This window comes from Mus caroli, chromosome 2, assembly GCF_900094665.2.
Source record: "Mus caroli chromosome 2, CAROLI_EIJ_v1.1, whole genome shotgun sequence".
In the NCBI taxonomy this organism is placed as follows: domain Eukaryota; kingdom Metazoa; phylum Chordata; class Mammalia; order Rodentia; family Muridae; genus Mus; species Mus caroli.
Window position 1 is genome coordinate 157,125,033 of NC_034571.1, and position 17,519 is coordinate 157,142,551.

At 52.4% G+C, this 17,519-nt stretch overlaps 1 protein-coding gene across 1 annotated transcript in view; it reads right to left on the reverse strand.

Annotated features, from left to right (window-relative positions):
- The window catches only part of Cdh22 (cadherin 22), a 123,840-nt gene that overhangs the window by 64,859 nt on the left and 41,462 nt on the right, over positions 1 to 17,519 (reverse strand). Inside the window, exon 2 of the mRNA XM_021156302.1 lies at positions 4,168 to 4,723. Within this exon, the coding sequence (XP_021011961.1) occupies positions 4,168 to 4,413 (246 nt within the window). The 5' untranslated portion in view covers positions 4,414 to 4,723. The remainder of the gene's footprint in view (positions 1 to 4,167; positions 4,724 to 17,519) is intronic.

Below are 17,519 nucleotides of genomic sequence, written 5' to 3' on the forward strand. Positions count from 1 at the left end.
CTTCCTCCTAATTAAATCAAAATTAAATGCGAGCAGAGGTAGGGTTTCCTTATTAAAGACAATTAAACGGACAGCGACGCTACGCAAATAAAAACGAGTCTGGGATTTAAACAGAAAGCAAATCAAATAAAGAGCCCCCCTCCCCCAGTGCAAGGGGTCTGTTCATGCAGGCACAACTCCTAAACCAAGAGTTCATCAATTTTCTTTAAATATTAGCAACTTAATTAAATCCACTCCCCTCCCTGCTCCGATCCCGCCATATATCTAAAATAGATCTCACCGCCCCCAGGAGTTGGTCATAAGTGCTGACCCCATAATTCTATCTTTAAAAAAAGAAAAAGGGTAAAATCCTACAAAATCCACACCCGACTGACAGGAGCCTCGGGGGAAATTACAGTTCAGAAAGGGGATTAGTGAAAGTGCCCAGATTTTATGGAAATGCTGGGATGTTGCTTTGGAGGGCAGGGGGTGTTGTAGAAGGTGAGAGGAGGTAGCTGGGCATGCCCACTGGCAGGGCTGTGCAGGGGGCCGTCGCTGGGCCTGGGGGCAGCCTAACAACTGCAGGGCCTGGTGGCTCTTGTGGGTGCTGACAGGAGCCTGGCGGTGAGTGATGGAGGAGGCGGCTGTGAAATCGGCTACCGTTGGGCACACGGGGTTCACTGCCTGGCTCTGTTGCTAAGCTACCTTTAGAATCGGAGAAGGACTGATGCTCAGAGTGACTCCCTGGGGTGGGGGACCAGGAAGCAGTGATTTCACTGGAGCCTCAGAGAAGTCCTTTCTCCCGGCAGAGCAGAGGATGTGACACAATTGGAGGGCACGCACATGGCGTGTGCACACACAAGTACTGGGTGTGCATGGGCTTGGCTGGCTAGGGACCGGTGGCTTAAAAAAACAACAACCCCAAGCTCACATTCTTAAGATGGGAAACCTCCTCCCACTGAGGGATGAGAAGCTAAGAGGTGTTAAGGCCGGGCCTGAGCACAGGGGTTACTAGAACCTGGGCGTCTGAATCAGGCTCCAGTCAGCTTGATGACTACACAGCAGTCTCCCTCAATGAGAAAGCTCCAGGCAAGTGTTTCAAAGCTATGGGACCTTCTCCTTGCTCCCTGCACAGTACCCTGGGGGGTGGGGTTGGCAGTACAGAAGCTGAGCTCTAGGCTAAGGGGGATGGAGGAGGCTGGCAATCCACAACAGGGGTGGAGACCTTTCCAGAGGGTGGATCAGCATCATGCCGGCTCACAACAGAAGCTTAGCATGAAGTCTAGACTTGAAGTGGTGTCAGTGACCTGGTGACCTGATTATCTATCTGTGTTGTCATTTGGTCTTGGCACATGCTTCTCCACACCCGGGCCTCAGTTTCTTACAATGAAAGGACTTACTAGGAGCCCTTACTGACAACACATTGTGGTTCGAGGTCACATGATGGGGCTCACTCGCTGGTGAGACCCCAAAGGCTGGCCAGGCAAAGATGTAAAAAGCCAATGAGTGCCTCAGCTTTCCTGAGCATCTAGATGTCCTTTGCAGAGAACTCAGCTGCTGGGCGGGCCACTGACCATCTGAGCCATCGCCCCATGTAGCTTTAAGTAGATGCTTGAGTCCTATATCTGTGTCCTTTGGGGCTTCCCTGGGGACCTCAGGCAGGTCCAGGCTTTTGTCTAAGCTTGCCAAGTCTGGACCCTCAGCCATGGGCTAGCCTCTTCTCCTTAGGGCATCAGAAACTACAAGTCTGCGAAACCATCTTGCCAAGCAGTAGAGGTCCTGAGTTTGATCCCAGGCGTTCGAATTAAAAGCTAGGCATGGTGGGTCCCCTGTCCTTGTGATCCCAGGTCAGGGGAGGCAGAAATAAGTGATCTCTGGGGCTCACTGGTTAGTCAGCCTAGGCTCCTTAGTGAGTTCCAGACCAGTGAGAGACCCTGTATTAGAGGCAGACAGAGTTTCTAAGTATGACAGCCAAGGTTATTCTCTGGCCTTTAGGCATTCAAGAAGCTACAAGTGCCAAGTGTGGTAGATGCCCCTGTCCACTCAAGGAACCTGCTCTCTCTGACCTCAGTTTCTCTGTCTTGAAAGCGAGAACAATGCTTTTTACCTTGCACTTTTATATGGGAATAATATGAAGTACCCAAGACAAGCCACAGGCTGAGTATTGTGGGCTGCATTCTCTTTCTTAATCCTCAAGAAGCTGGGCATATGGTATGTCAGTTCCCCTGTTTTCAGATGAAGAAAAAGGTCAGGTTGTATATAATGATACAGGTTCAGGGCTGGAGAAATAGCCAGGTGGTTGAGAGCACTTGCTGTTCTTGTAGAGGACCAAGGCTCGATTCCTAGCACTCACGTGGTGGCTCACAACCATCCAGGATTCCAGTTCTGGGGATCTGATGCGCTCTTTTGAACAGTATGGACACCAGGCACACAGGTAGTCCATGTGCACACATACAAGCCAAACACTCAGACAGATTTAAAAAAAATATCCAGGTCCAAGGCTATGTGTGGAGCAGGTTGGTCAGGTCAGACTTCCAAAGCCTGCATCATAGCTACCAGACCACAAGTGCTTTTCTCTCGTCTTCATAGAGTCCTGTCAGCCCTACTGAGCTGGCAGTCCCTGCTCTGCCACTGTGATGTTAGACCATCCTAAGTGAGGCCTGTGCTTGCCTGGGCTCTATCTGTGGGATCCCAGCTTTGCTCAGTCAGGAACTTACTTCAGCCCATGTGTGGCCGGTGATGGCTGACCAGCAGGGCACACCTGTATCCGGAAAGCAGCGTTTCCTGCACCCAGTTTCCATGCAAGCTTTCCTAACACTGTCAGGGGCTGGGCTCTGAGCCTCAGATCTGTGCCAGTCCATGCTCAGGCTCCGGTAGCAAAATATGCTCTCGAGTTGGGTTTCCTACCACCAACCAAAAATGCGCTGGCAAGCCGCCATCTGCCTGCGGAAGACCCAGAGAACCACCCTCAGCTACAGCTACTTCCGCTTCACCTGCTCCACTGCCAGCGAATCTCCAGGCTTCCGAGTCTGCATAGGCTGTAGCCGCCTTCCATCAGCTCTTTAGGTTCCAAGGCCTATGCTGGAACCCAGCTCAGGGCCTTTCTCCACCCTGAAGCCAGACAGTGATCCCATTTAACTGGTGCTTACTGGGTTCCCAGGCTGATTTGTGAGAAGTTTTACACATCAGGGTGTCTGATTCCTTGGAGGCCCCAGACAGCAGGAGCTTATCATACTTCTCTCTCCCCAGCAGCACACCTAGGCTTCATGGGGAGCAGGGATTGAAAGGGGGAACACCAGCCTGAGTTCAGACAGGCTCCAGCCAGGTTAATCAGAATTTCCCCAGTTTGGGAAGGTTTCTTTCTTTCCTTCCTTCCTTCCTTCCTTCCTTCCTTCCTTCCTTCCTTCCTTCCTTCCTTCCTTTCCTTCCTTCACTTATTCACAGAACAGTGTGTGAACCTCATTGGTACAAGGCATTGGGGAGCAAACACGCTTTGATGAAAGGAGCATTTGTCAATTGCATCATCAAACAAACACATGTAGAATTGATGCATCTGAAGGACAGGTACGGGGACTCAGGGGTGAGTGCACAGATGTGTGTGTGTGTGTGTGTGTGTGTGTGTGTGTGTGTATGTGTATGTGTGTGTGAGTGTGTGTGTCCTAGGCTGGCGTAGTCAGGGAGGGCTTCTCTGAGGAAGCAGCATTTGAGTTGAGACCATGTGGTTAGAGTGTCAAGCACCTAGCATGAGAGGAAGGAGCAGGAAGGAGAGGGGTCAGCTTAGGCAGTTTGGTGAGAGAGACAACAGAAGATGCTTGGGACCCATGATGGACTTTCAGAAAGTCATAAGACTAGGCTAGCCATGCAGCTCAGAAGGAGAGTGACCAAGTAAGTGGCAAGAGGCACCACTACAGAAGACCTCAGTTCTGCAGAGAGCAGGCTCAAACTCAGGCACGACCCCAGATAAGTAAGTTATCAAGGTCCAGGAAAGTGGCCAGGGGACACAGGGGACATGATCCAATCTGTGAACTTATTGGCTGTCCCCACATTACCCCTCCCCTACTGCAACGACAATGGAAAGGCAGGGGCCATGGAGAGAGAATGGGGCAGGAGATGACTGGAAGGGAGCAGGAACCGGGACTACCAGTGGGTGTCCCCAGAGTCGGGGCTGGACAGTGGGCCCCACTTTACCTTGCCCACGTACAGGGGTTCTGTCCCCGTGTACTCCTCCACCACGAAGAACTGGTTCCACACCCAACCGCGCTTCACTCGGCCTGCACCCAGCTGGTTGTCCTCCTGAGCCCCAGGTGACAAAGAGGACGGGGCAGGTGTGCTTGCGGCCCACAGGTGCCCCAGCAGCGGTAGCAGTAGCAGAAACAGCAGCACAGGCGACAGCGCAGCCCCCACCCGGAGCGCCCCTTCTGGCCGTGGCCTCATGCTTGATGGCGCGGGCCAAGCCCCGGAGCATGGACCAGAGGCACCGCAGCGGTGCTGCGTCACATGATGACCCCAGCCTCGGGGATGCCGGGCTGGACTGGGAGGGGGCGCGGCCGCACCCGGGCATGGACACCCGGTCCTGGCCCGCGCCCCCCTCGCTGAAGCCCCAGGTCCAGTCACCAGGCAGCCTGGCAGCTGCTCCTGAATAGGGCTTGTGCCATGGTCCCTGCGCCCAGACGGTGTGGTCAGCGGAGGCAAAAGGATCTTGGAGTCCTTCTGGGACTAGGGGTCATCCAGAGCCATCGGGAACCTGTGTGGGACAAAAGAGAAAACATGGGATGAGGCTCTGTCTGAGGGCAGGCTGTGATTCTCACTAACCTTGTAATAACTAATTAAACACCTACTGTGTGCCTGTCCTTTGCAGGAGCAGACATAATAGGGACTGTTGATGGCTCACTCTCCCCACGTTCCAGTCCCTTCTTTCACCTTCTAAGACCCCTGCTCCCTACAGCTCTTCCAGCTGCTGCTCCAGCCCCCAGGTCCCCAAAACAGATTCAGTGGCTGCCTGCCTGGTTCCTGGTTGATGAATTCTCTGGCACAGTGGGATCCTCTGGAGTCCCCATAGAGGCAGCTTCTAGAAGGGCTCCTGGAGGCAGAAGCCCCAGGCCTCCTGTGTGCAGCTTGGGAGTGTTCCTCAGCTCTGCTTAGCAGCAGGAGACCCAGGGGAAGCCTGCTGGTAGCTGCCACCTTCATAAGCTGTGTGGGGAGAGATCCCCGAAGCCCCAGAGGGCCTTGCTTGGAGTACCCAAGTGACTCTGGATAGAGTCACATCTGAGCTTGGTGTCTCTACTCCCCACAGTCAACCTTCCATCCCCCATCCCCACCCAACACAGGCTGGCCATAGATCCATCCATCTCCCTTCCCTCAGAGTCTGCTCTCAGCAAGGAAGGCTCTGAGGCACTCACGCCTACTGGAGCCATAATGAGAAATAATGGCTTGATATGGGTGTCTGTGGGAGAGCCACGCTTCCACCAGGAATTTCAGGTACAGAGAGAAGAACAGAGGTAGTGTTCACTACCCCATGCTCAGTCTAGCTTCATTCAAGAACTTCCGTCCATTGGCCTCGGCACTGAGCCAGTCTCAGCCTGGCTGCTGACAACCAAGGTAGAACAAGACCATGGTTTAGTGTCAGAAGAGGCAAGACCATCTCAGCATATGAGGGGCACATGGCCAGTGTTCGAGAGGACAGATTGAAGACTGACGGGTGCAGATGTTTGGAAGGGAGAGAAATCAGGGCAGCTTCCTGGAGGAAGAGGTACCTGAGCAGTTGGGAAGGGGTGATGTTCTGAGTGCAAGCTGGCTTAGATACAGTGTGGAGGAGGGTGTGGCTGGGCAGAGGAGGTGGGGTCTCCTGAGGACAAGGACAAGGAAGAACCTCAAAGGGTTGGGGTGGGGAATGTGAGCTTTCTCCTTCGAACAGTACTGAAGTGGGGAAGGGTCATGCCATCATGTGCACAGCAGCAAACCCCCGGGGGGAGGGGCTGGGGCAGGTGACAGATGTGACTCTCCAGGTTCTGAGTGCCCAGGTCTCTAGGCTGAACAGCCACAGTACACAGGAACACAGGGGACAGACTGTGACATGCTGTACCCTCTGCCCCTTAGGCCCTGCCCAGATCCAAGCAAGACTGGGACTGTGGCCCAGCTGGATGCAGCTCCCGCTAGAGTCCCCACCCACCCATTCTGTGCCCTGTGTATGAATTCTTCCACCCAGGTGTCCCTGCTGTCCCTGCCGCACGATTGCCTTGGGGAGCCTGGCTCTGCTTCCTCCTCGCAACATGGCCTGGCTGGTCGTAATGAGGCTGGAGTTATGGGTGAGGAGGGGGTGCCCTTCGCAGCTTTCATTTCCTGGAGCTTATGAGCTCCTTGCCTGAGCTTCGACTGCCTCAGGAACTGTTCCCCTGGCTCCAGCAGACAGTTGCAGGGCTGCATGGCCCTGCAGCAATGTGGGGGGAGAGGGGACAGGGATGTCTGGTATGGAGGACTGGGGAGGTGGGGTCCCCGGGACGGGACGCTCACCCAGTGTTTGCAGCCATTGGCTCCGGCTCCTTCTTTCTTTATTTCTTTGTTTATAACACCTCTTATAAGGATGGAGGGGCACGCAGGGATTCAATCACTCATTCATTCATCAAACAGTACTGTCCAATGCAATCTAGGAGACAGAAAAGAATCTCATTCATTCATTCATTCATTCATTCCCTCACTCATTCCATACACCTTTAACAAATGTGAGGCAGCAGGATGGGACCTGTTACTAGGAGAGAGGTGCAGAGTCCCCAGCATTCTTTACAATCTCCATAAGTGTTTGCCAGCATTTCCCGGACGCCAGCACCCAAGCTGGGCACTGGGGACACAGCAAAAGAGTTTCTGGTATGTGGGGGTGGGGGCAGAGTGTAAATGGGTGGGGCCATTTCAGATACTTTAGGTACTAACTAAGAGCAGGAATGGAAAAGAGGCAAAGACATGGCAAAAAGGCTGAAGGAAGTGGGGGATTATGGGAAGGGGCTGGGGGCAGGGCTCTCAGAGGACTGAGGAGGTGAAGCCAGACAGAGCAACAGTACGTGCAAAGGTCCTGAGACCAGAGCCAGCAGCAGTTCTGTTGAAGTCCAGGCAGGTCTGTGTCTGAGGAACTGGGGATGAGGTAAGGGTGAACACTTGGTAGAAGACAGCTAAGCTCTGCAATCAGACCCTCACTTCAGGGAGAGGGCAGGTTGAGTTTCAAAGCCCTCTCTGAAAGTTGCATAGACTACCCAGGCCAGAGCAAAGCTTGAACCCAAAGCTTGGATACAAGGGGAATAGGAGATGAGGCCCCCACTGGGTGTACCTGACAGGATGAGGCGGAACTTTTGTGCATTCACTCCAGGGACCCTGCCTTCCCCTCCCCTGGCCTGGGCCTTTGTACCTCAGCCTTCAGGCCCTCCCTCTGGCAGCTAGCCAGGTTCCCTGGCTGCCTGCCAGGTCCATGCACCCTGGATGGCCTGCTGGTGCAGCAGCAGCAGCAGCAGCAGCAGCAGCAGCAGCAGCAGCAGCAGCAGCAGCAGCAGCGGCGGGGCTCTCCCCTCTGCTCCTGGTTCAGCATCGCCTGAGGGCACTCACCACAGGACCCTGCCTGGGCATTCTGTCTGGCCAGCAGTGAAGCCCTGAGGCTTCATCCAGCTCTCCTCAACTGTGTGTGAGCCTCCAGGCGTGTTGGCAGCCTTCCCCTGGGTCACAGGGCTCAACTTTCTGCTCCAAGCTATTTAATCCCAAATCAGATTAAGAATCTGCGTCCAGGCCAAGCTCACCCGATGCTGGCCTTGCCTTACCTGCTCTTCAGCCTGGCCTGTCACCCTGCATCTGTCCACGGGGCGCACATGCACACACAGCATTTCACACTTGGCAGCTGCCTACGTCACAGAGGTTATGGGACTCCGCTAGTCACAGATCTGGGCTCAGCGGAAATAAACAGACACCTGGCTTTGTGATGAGGAGACACAAATGTGAACAATGGACGTGTGTGACACGGTTTGGCTTTGGTTTTGAGTGACTGTTAAGGGCGTTGCATGTGGCACCTTAAAGGACTGGTTGGGTTATCCGGAGAACTAATGCAGATCCCTAGAGAAGGGGGTTCCCAAAAGTCTCTCTTCTTGTTTCCTCTTTTACCTTGGGCCATCTTCACACCTTCAACATATCCTTGGACTTCCCAGCCTCTAGGATCAGACAAACTGTGAGCTGTGAGTTCTTAATTTGTTTGTTTTGAGACAGGGTCTCTCTATGTAGCTCTGGCTAGCCAGGAACTCACTGTGGAGACCAGGCTGGCATGAAAGTAACAGATCTGCCTGTCTCTGCCTCTTGAGTGCTGGGATCAAAGGCATATAGGTCACCATGGGTGGCGACCGTTTTATTTATAACTTATTCAGCCTCGGACATTCTGTTACAGTAACAGAAAATTGTATTAGATAATGGTCAGGTGTTCTTGAGAAAACAAAGCAGAGTAACAGGGCTGGGGGAGTATTTATATATTCTCTATCATCTATCCATTTGCTTATCTATCAACCTAGCAATCGTTTTAAATGATAACTTGTACAGAGTGGCTAAGGAAGGCTTGCCATGAAGATATTATTTGAAAAAAAAAAAAAAAGGATCTGTTCACACAGAGAGGAGATGCCATAACACGAAAGTGAGCACTCTGGTCTGAGGTAGAGGAAAGAGCAGAGGCCCTGGGATCCAAGCACATGGAAAGTGAGAGGACATCGGGGAGCCTGGAGTGGTGGCTATGTGGCAGCGGGTTGTTGGAACTCTAGGGTCTCTCAAGTTCATACTGCGAGGATGGAATTATAGGTAGGTTTGAGCATAGGAGTATAGTGAACACACACACGCATGCACACACATGGAGAGTTGTGACAGCTAGGAGGGTCTAGGCTGGTTCTGAGAAGTATGCCTTGACTGTGGGAAATGTCAACAGCTCTGAAAGGGGGTGCAAGTGGCCTGACCACAGAGGCACAGGGAGGTCTCTTCTTGTGCCACTGAAGACATTGTGGGTAGAGAGGACCACATCTGGATGTGATGTGTCAGAATGTCATGGAAGGCAGTGCTGTGCAACCCAGGGTCAGGTGCTCAGGGCTGAGTTACAGCGCTGAGGGTAAACTTCAGATCTGGACAAGGAATTCAGGTGAGACAAATAGGAAAGTCAGGAGTAAACAGTGAAGCTAGAGAGGAGGGGCCAGCAAAGAACATTGGAAAGAGTGGTAGTCTGCCTCTGGGATGTCATGAAGAAATCACTGTCTAAAAGGGAGTGTTGTTCATCTGTCCATCCATCCATCCATCATCCATTCATTATCCATCTATCCATCATCCATCCATCCATTATTCATCCATCCATCCATCCATCCATCCATCCATCCATCCATCCATCCATCCATCCTTCATCCATCCATTATCCATCCATCCATCCTTCATCCATCCATTATCCATCTATCCATCATCCACTCATCCATCCACGCATCCATCATCCTTCCATCTATCTATCTCTGCATACATACATTTATCCATCCACACATGCACTCCTACGTACATAATACATCTATCCATCCAGCCATCCAGTCAGTCATGTATCCATCTATTCATTCATTCATCTACCTATTCTATCTAATCACCCACTCATCCATCTATCCAATATTTCACTTATTCATCCACTTACCCATCTATCCAACTATCCATTCCATCCATTTATTTATTCCACTTAATCCATCCACCTACTCATCCATTCAATTTATCTTTGCAGTCACTAAGTCATCCATCCATCCATCCATCCATCCATCCATCCATCCATCCATCCATCCATCATCCATCATCCATCCATCCACCATCCATCCATCCACCCATCAGTACATTAATCATCCATCTATCCATCCTTCCCCAAACCCTCTGAATACCAGATAAGCCAGACAGGGAGCTCAAGACTCCTGGAATGACTGTGATAATAAAGATACACTCATTTCCCCAGGAAGTCCCCATCTGGGTGCCAGAGCCCTTGCGCATCATTTTCCTTGCAGTGGGGAAAGGTGCCAATTCCCATTTGCCTCTTAATATGTACCAAGTGCTGACTAGACGCACATGTCTGAGATGAGTAGCAGAGAGCATTTAAAAGAAGCAAAAAGCACTGCGATCAGGCCACAGGAGCAGAGGGTTCAAGCACGGATAGGAGAGGAGGCAGGAAGTCACAGAGGGAGACTGAGCAGAGCTGGAGGGACCAGAGCCGGGGCCATTTACATGGCGGGGGTTGGTGGTGACAGAAAAGGATGCTGAGGAGTCACAAGCCACCACTGGCTGGGAAAAGCTGGTTCAACCTCCATTCTTTCTTGTCTCTGCTTCAGTTCAGCATCCACTCTTACTGAGTGCTGATTCTCTCCTCTGTGAGCAGTGACTAGTGTCACCAGTAAGAGCCGCATTTTCCTTCTCCTCACCAGTAATTGGTTTACAGAGTGTCCTATAACACAATTCTGGTCAATAAACTATAAAAGGCTATCTTCTGGGAAGCATCTTGGAAAATATTTCTACTCCTAGTAAAAGGGGATGCCTTGGGAGATAGTTTTTGTTTTCTGCGTGCATGCGTAGGAAATGACTGGAGCAACAGCAACCATTTTGGGGTGATAAAGAGAGCTATTCCAAGCTGGAAAATTCTACTGAGAAAAGATGGAAACATTTGTCTCTAATGGTTTCTTGGAACCATGGAATTAACTTGCCCTGGCCTTGGATTCTCTTGGTTCTTATTCTCTTCCCCAGAACCCCCTTAGACTAGCCTAGCTGAGTCTACAACTTGGGCTTGCCATCAGCTATGAGGACAAGGTTTAAGTAGCAAAGACCATCCCTATTTTCAGAGTGAAGAACATACTGGGGCCTGAGAGGGACTCAGGAGAGGTTTGCTCCAGACAGAGCCCAGACTTCCTGGGAAAAGGTGACCTTCACCATCACTGAGGAACCCTTCCTCGGCTGTCCTCAGCTCTGCCTGTGCTCTGGGCATAGCCACTGCCTGCCCATACTATTTCTGTCCTTCTGCACTCGGCAGCAACGGACAGCACGTCCTGTCTGGATTTCTCAGTACCCTGGCACCACCACTGCCAAGACAAGGGTGCCAGCTCTCCTTTGTCATCTGGCTGTCTCCCTGGGGACAGACAAGGGCTTTTCCTGCTTGTTTGACATTTGTCTCCTAGCTGAGCACTCTGCCAGGAGCCAGGAGAGGGCTGGGCACAATGACATTCATTCAAGACAAAGCAGAAGGACTTTACAGTGCAGTCATACCAGCCTGCTCCTGCAGACTCCAGGTCATCTCCCAGTCCCAGACAAAGGGGTGGAATCGAACCCTTAGCACCACTGAGACTACACGGTCAGGCTGAGGCCTGACTCCTAGCTGTTGCTGGACTGTGAGGTGCCTGGCTAGCCCACGGTTTCTTTGAATCTAGAACTGTGCTGGCCTTGTGAGGACAAGGTCAAGCGCAGAGGTTGATGATAGAGAGAGAACTAGTGTTGAGGAGTAATGTTGGAAGACCAGCAAATCTCTGTTTCCGGTCACTTGCTGGCTGCCCTTGGACTCCTGTTACATACCGAGTATCCTGGCTGGAAAAGGGCTAGGAGAGGCTGCTCATACACTCCTTCATTAATTTGCTCATGCATTTTGTGAACAATGGCTAACCAGGCCCACACGTGAGAGACGTTGGGGTCCTGTACCAAGGAGAGTGGAGATTCAGTTTGATTGGCACAGAGGAAGACAGCTGCTGGGGCCATTGGAAGGGGTTGGTGCCTGGGGGAGGGAGATGGAGAGTAGGGATGTCCGTCTGTCCGTCCATCTGTCCATTCATCCCCTTGCTCCTTCCACTTGACACTGCAAGCTTACGTGTGTCCTCTCCCCATGCCCTCCTGGCTCCCAGGGCTGCCAATGGGCCCTTTGCCTGGCAGGCTGGCATCTACCTGCCCTATCCAAGTCCCAAAGGCACAATGCCTGTTGGATCCTGGACCTGGAACACACTGTGTCCAGGTGCAGCCTGCTCCCTGGAAGATGTTATTTCTACCAACTTAGTTCTCAACCTTGGGGAAAAATGGGTCCCAGTATCCCAGGCAGGAGCCGTGAGGTAAGGAGGGTGCTGGGCCAACTACCCTGTGACTATTTCCCTCTCAAGATCCCAAGGAGAAGGCATGGTGGGACTGTAAACAAGAAGTCAGCTGGCACAGCCCTCAGCAAGCTTGCCACACATGGAGCATGAGCCTGGACAGTGAAGAATACATGTGTGGCTAGAGTAGGGTCACATCCACAGCTTTGGTATTGGCATGGGTCCAGGGTCTTCCAGGACTTCTCAGCTTGGAAACCAGATGTACCTACCCAGTGAGGAAAGATCGGAGACAAGGAAGGAGGTTCAGAGAGGCATCCTTCCCCTGCTGACTCAATCCACCCCGTGCAAAGGCCGCCCAGGGTCTCAGCCGGCTCATCTATGCTGAGTACGCAGTGGGGTACCATCAACAAACTCAAAACCTCCCTGGCCTCTTTCTGCAGGACCAGGCTGTGTTCATCCGCCCCCATGTAGGTCACAGGCTTTGTCCGCTCGCTTCCAGCCTTTGGAGGGGGCAGGGGAAGCACTGCTTTTCCAGGTAAGGAAACTGAGGCACAGAAAGGTTGTGGGACTCACCCAGGTCACACCCTGGCTGGCTTTGGAGCCTAGATTTGCACTCCGATCTATTGGATCCAAAGCTCATGTAGGACCTACCTACACCATTTCTACCCGATATCCTGGATCCAACTCCAGGGGCAGATATGCTGGCTACGCTCTGGATCTAAAATTTCCTGCTAGGTGCTCACGTGTAGAAGGCTCCAACCCCAGTGACGAGGTAGCCAGAGGTGGGGCCTTGGGGGTGATTGGATCAAGAGGGTGCTGATCATGTAGTGATCAGCCATTGCTAGACTATCTCAATGGGCTGGGGGGGGGGGAGGTGAGTCGCAGGGCAGGCCTTTGAAGGACATACTTTTCCCAGGCTCCTCCCTCCATCTCTCTCGCTCAGCTTCCTGGCTACTGCATAATGAACAACTTTAGTTCACTACCTATTCCCTATCTGATGGACAAAAGCAGCCTACTGTGGAGGAAAGTCTCCGAGTCTTCCAGTACAAATAAACTTTGGCTCCTGAAAATTCCAACTTGCTGAAGTGTTCCGTCACAGCAGTAGAGGGTCAGCAACTAACCTGGCATTGCTGTTTAAGACGTTCAAGCCTCAGGGCCTTGGCTCCTGTTGTTAGGGGTAGGCCTGCCCTTCTGTCTTGCCCAGTGACTCTCTCCCTGATTCAATCCCTCTGCCTCATCCTGGCATAAGGAGTTCCCAGTCTTCCCAGTGTGTTTTCAGACCTGGAGGACCTGAGCCTTCAGAGGGCTCAGGATCTGGCTTTCCCTGGGTTTTCGTATTAGTCTCCTGGCTGTGGGTACCGTGGCTGCTGCCCTCTACCCCTCATTCCCACTTTACTGCAGGGTTCCGGACATAAGAGGGCTTGGGAAAGAGAGTGTGGCTGCCTCGCCACCTGTCCAGGGAGAGGAGGACGGGAAAGACGGATGTGTCAGCTTCTCTTCCTCTTTTCCCAGACCACAGGACTGCAGTTTCCCTTCCTTCTGCCTCTACCATTTATGGACTCATGAAATATTAACTGAGTAGCTACTACATGCCTGACCCATACTGGAGACTGAGGAGCCCGCTGAGCCCAGTGCCTGTCCCATGGGGTTCCGTGTGTGAGCATGCCCGGGCTCACCCATGCACTGATCCCACAGACAGCTATAGATGTTCAATTCCCAACTGGGTCCATAAACTTCAGTAAAGATAAAACACAGGCACTCCCACATACATATGAGGGACGCAACCTCACTGCTGGTTCGAGAACTGGAGAGAATGGTCCCCTGGAAAGAACTTGGAGGCAAAACTCTCCAGGTCCATGAGTGACAGTCTAAAGAACATTTCAGGCCAAGGTGGGAGCTGAAAGATCATGGTCAGGTGGTGATAAAAATTAACTGTACACCGAGCAGTGGTGGCGCAGGCCTTTAATCCCAGCACTTGGGAGGCAGAGGCAGGCAGATTTCTGAGTTCGAGGCCAGCCTGGTCTACAGAGTGAGTTCCAGGATAGCCGGGGCTACACAGGGAAACCCTGTCTCGGAAAAAAAAATAATTAACTATACTAGTCTGATGAGGTGCACACCTATAATCCTAGTGTGTGGAAGTTGGAGGCAGGAGGATTGGGAGTTCGAGCTCATTCTCAGCTACTCAGTGAGTTTGGGCTACCCTGGGCTACAAGGAGAACCTATCTTTAAAAAGCAGAACAAAACAAGAGCAACAATAACAACAACCCACCGCCATGGACAACAACAAAATTAGCTACAGCATAGAAGGGAATCAGGGCTTGGGATTTGGAAGGTAAGGAGGGCTCTTTAGGATAGGGACACCAGTTTGTGTTTAAAGAGGTGGCTCTGTCTGTGGCTTGAGGGACAACCTCAGAAGGCGGAGGTGGAGGTGGTGTCTCAGGGAGACAGCGGTGGTGGCTTAGACCTGGGAGGCCGCTGTAGGATGAGAGAAACTGACAGCTCTGAAATATTTAGGAAGCAGAACGGAGCCGACTCCATGATGGATTGACCCAAGGGGAGGCGGGAGGAGGCAGACCGCTTCCCGGTTTTATTTTTCTGTTTTTGCTGACGTGTATTGATCACCTACTAAGAGCCAGGCACGTCCGGCACTTCACAAGCACCACCTTCTCCGTTCCTCATGTAACCTCATAAACTAAGTCATCACCATCTCCCTCATTACCCTCTCACTCCGGGAAGGAGACTGTGGGAGCCGGGACCGGGTTCTCTGGGGGAAACAGCCTCCGCAGGTCATGGCAGCAGAGAAGACAGGCGAACGCGGCACCATGAGTCAGTGCAGACAATGCTGAGCCACCCTCACAGAGCCTCTTCTTGTGCCAGGCATGGAGTCATCCAATTAGCTAATAATAAGAGGTGACAGCTAAACTCGGGAACACACTAACCCTCTCATTGTGTTCTCTGATTGGCTGTCTTTCAGATTTCTATTCCAGAAAAGAGGTCCAGTGGCCCAGACAGGCTGAGGACTTGTCCAAGGTCACACAGCCAGTTGGTGGTAGATCTGGAACTCCCATAGGGTGTGGCAAGCAAAGGAGAATAAAGATGGCCAAGGTGGGGGCGAGGTGGGTAGAGGGGATAGGGGGAAGGGCACGCTTGAGTTTGGACCAAGCCAGGGCGGATACTCAAGACCCAATTTCCCGTGACAGATAGGAGTTCTGTGGGCATGTATGTGGACACGGGCATGCGCGCCCAAGCACTTCCTGGGAGCCTGCTGCTCGATGGCTGCCCGGCCAGGGGCAGCATGTTCACTCTCTGCCCCAGGTGTCCGGGTTGTACCTGCTTCGTGTCCCGCCCCCGCCCTGCCCGCTTGCAGTGCCGCAGGCACAGCCTCGCTGTACATCATGTTGACAGTAGAAATTACATCCCGGCTGCTGTTTTACACCGCGCCCTGTCAGAACTCACCGCAGCCCAGTGATCAGGACAAATTGAATACCATCCTGGCCGTGTCAATATTTATTCCATTTTACAAACGTGGCCGGCTGGGGGGCAGGGGCCCGATGTGGTGCCAGCCAAGCAAAGCCCCAGGAGGCTGTCCCCCTCCCTCCTCACAGTGGGTCACCAGCCCCCTTCCCCTCTCCTCTTCGCCCCCTCCCCTTTCTGGACTTTTCATAATCGGTTAAAATTGGATTTCAGTCTTGATGCTGAAAACGGCAGAAATCATTAGCGCATGCTGTAACTAATAATTACAAAATGGAAAAATGGATCTACCCTTCGATCAAAACTCTGAAAGTCGCCCCCTCTCCAGAAACCCTGCCCTCTGTCCTCTGAGATCCAGCAACAAGTCCCTCCTGCCGTCCCTTCGGGAGGTGCCCCTTGACTTGACTGCCTGGAGCCACTTCACTGAACACTCCTGCACATTTTGGCTATTTTGTTGTTTTGCTTGCTTCTGAGCTCCTACTGTATACATCTTTTTGGGTCTTTCCTCTTATGCCATATCTACAAGAGTCCCCTTCACTCTGTTATCTGGATCTTTTTTATGGCTGTATAGTGCTCCACTACATAATTGTCATGGTTTTCTACCTGCTCCTCCTGTCTGCCATCCCCCTCATTTTCTCTGACTTTCTTATTCTTTCCCTTATATTTTCTTCCCCCCGTCTTACCTCCTGGTCTGTCTGTCCCCTGGTGTTCTGTCTGCTCTCTCTGGGAGCCCAGCATGCTCTCATTGAGCACACACTTGGTCTCAGCTCCCCCATGCGACCAGGGTCCTGATGCCTCCTCCTGAGTGCTTTCTACTTTTCCTGGCTGCTGGGGTAGGTAGCTGCAGGTAGAGCAGGCTTGGGGCACAGAGAGGTCCCTGTCCCCACAGCCTGTCTCTTCCTTGGCAAAAAACTTCACCCTGTGATAAACTTACCTCTCAGACTGGAAGAGAACCGAGGGACCAGAGGGACCCTGTGGCCAAACTCAAAAGGGAGCTGTGTATGGGGACAGAAGCCTAGCCCTTGTCTCAGCTCTGCCATTCCAGGTCTCAGCCATCACCCACCATGGACTGTGTGTGTGTGTGTGTGTGTGTGTGTGTGTGTGTGTGACCAAGCCACATCAGAGAAGAGCTGCAGGTGGAGGAGAGCCTCTAGGAGGCACAGAGGGAGCAGCTGGATACCCCAGGGGCTCATGTCACACATCCCTGCTTGCCTCCCCGGTCTCAGAAGCCACATGATGAGACTCGTATTCGGGGCAGTTAATTTTTACTGCAACCCAAGCAGATGACATTAAGGCGTCTGTGCCTTTGCGGTGCAGGAGAAAACTCCCTGGGAAGGAAGGAGAGGCAGACAGGGCCGAAGCCAGGCTCTGATACCACCATGCTGGGTGACCTTGGGCTAGTCCCTACATTTCCTGGGCTTCTTTACAATAGAAGGCTGTAATTGGTACCTAGCGCTCATCACAGGCAACGACAGCCACAAATGGGGGCTTATTCAGAATCCAGCCCTTCACTCAGCCCTGGAACAATGACCATAACGCTCACAACATGAGAAGACATAGAATATTTCCAGAACGTTCTATAGGCTAGAGAGCCATGAGCATTGGATGAACTGAAAGTAAAAATCTGTACTCTCTGACTGCTGGACTGAGCACTTCCCTGGGCTCCTGGTGCTGCCCAAGTCACTAGGGAGTAGATGGTCACCTCTAGAAACTGGGGCACAGAGAGGTAGAGTCACTTGACTTGGGTGACAGCTAGCCAGGAAGCAGGGAAGCCAGGACCTGGAGGATGAAGTCTGGCCACACAGCCTGGCTGCTCTGGAAAGGTTCTGTGGCAGCTTTTGGCACAGGGCTAGCAGCCCTAGGCGGGAATCGGGCATCAAGTACCCACTGCATGTCTGACTTTGAAGGGTACATGGTCCAGCTCACTCCCATTACCAGGGCAAGAGCTTACTGTTCTCTCTCTCTCTCTCTCTCTCTCTCTCTCTCTCTCTC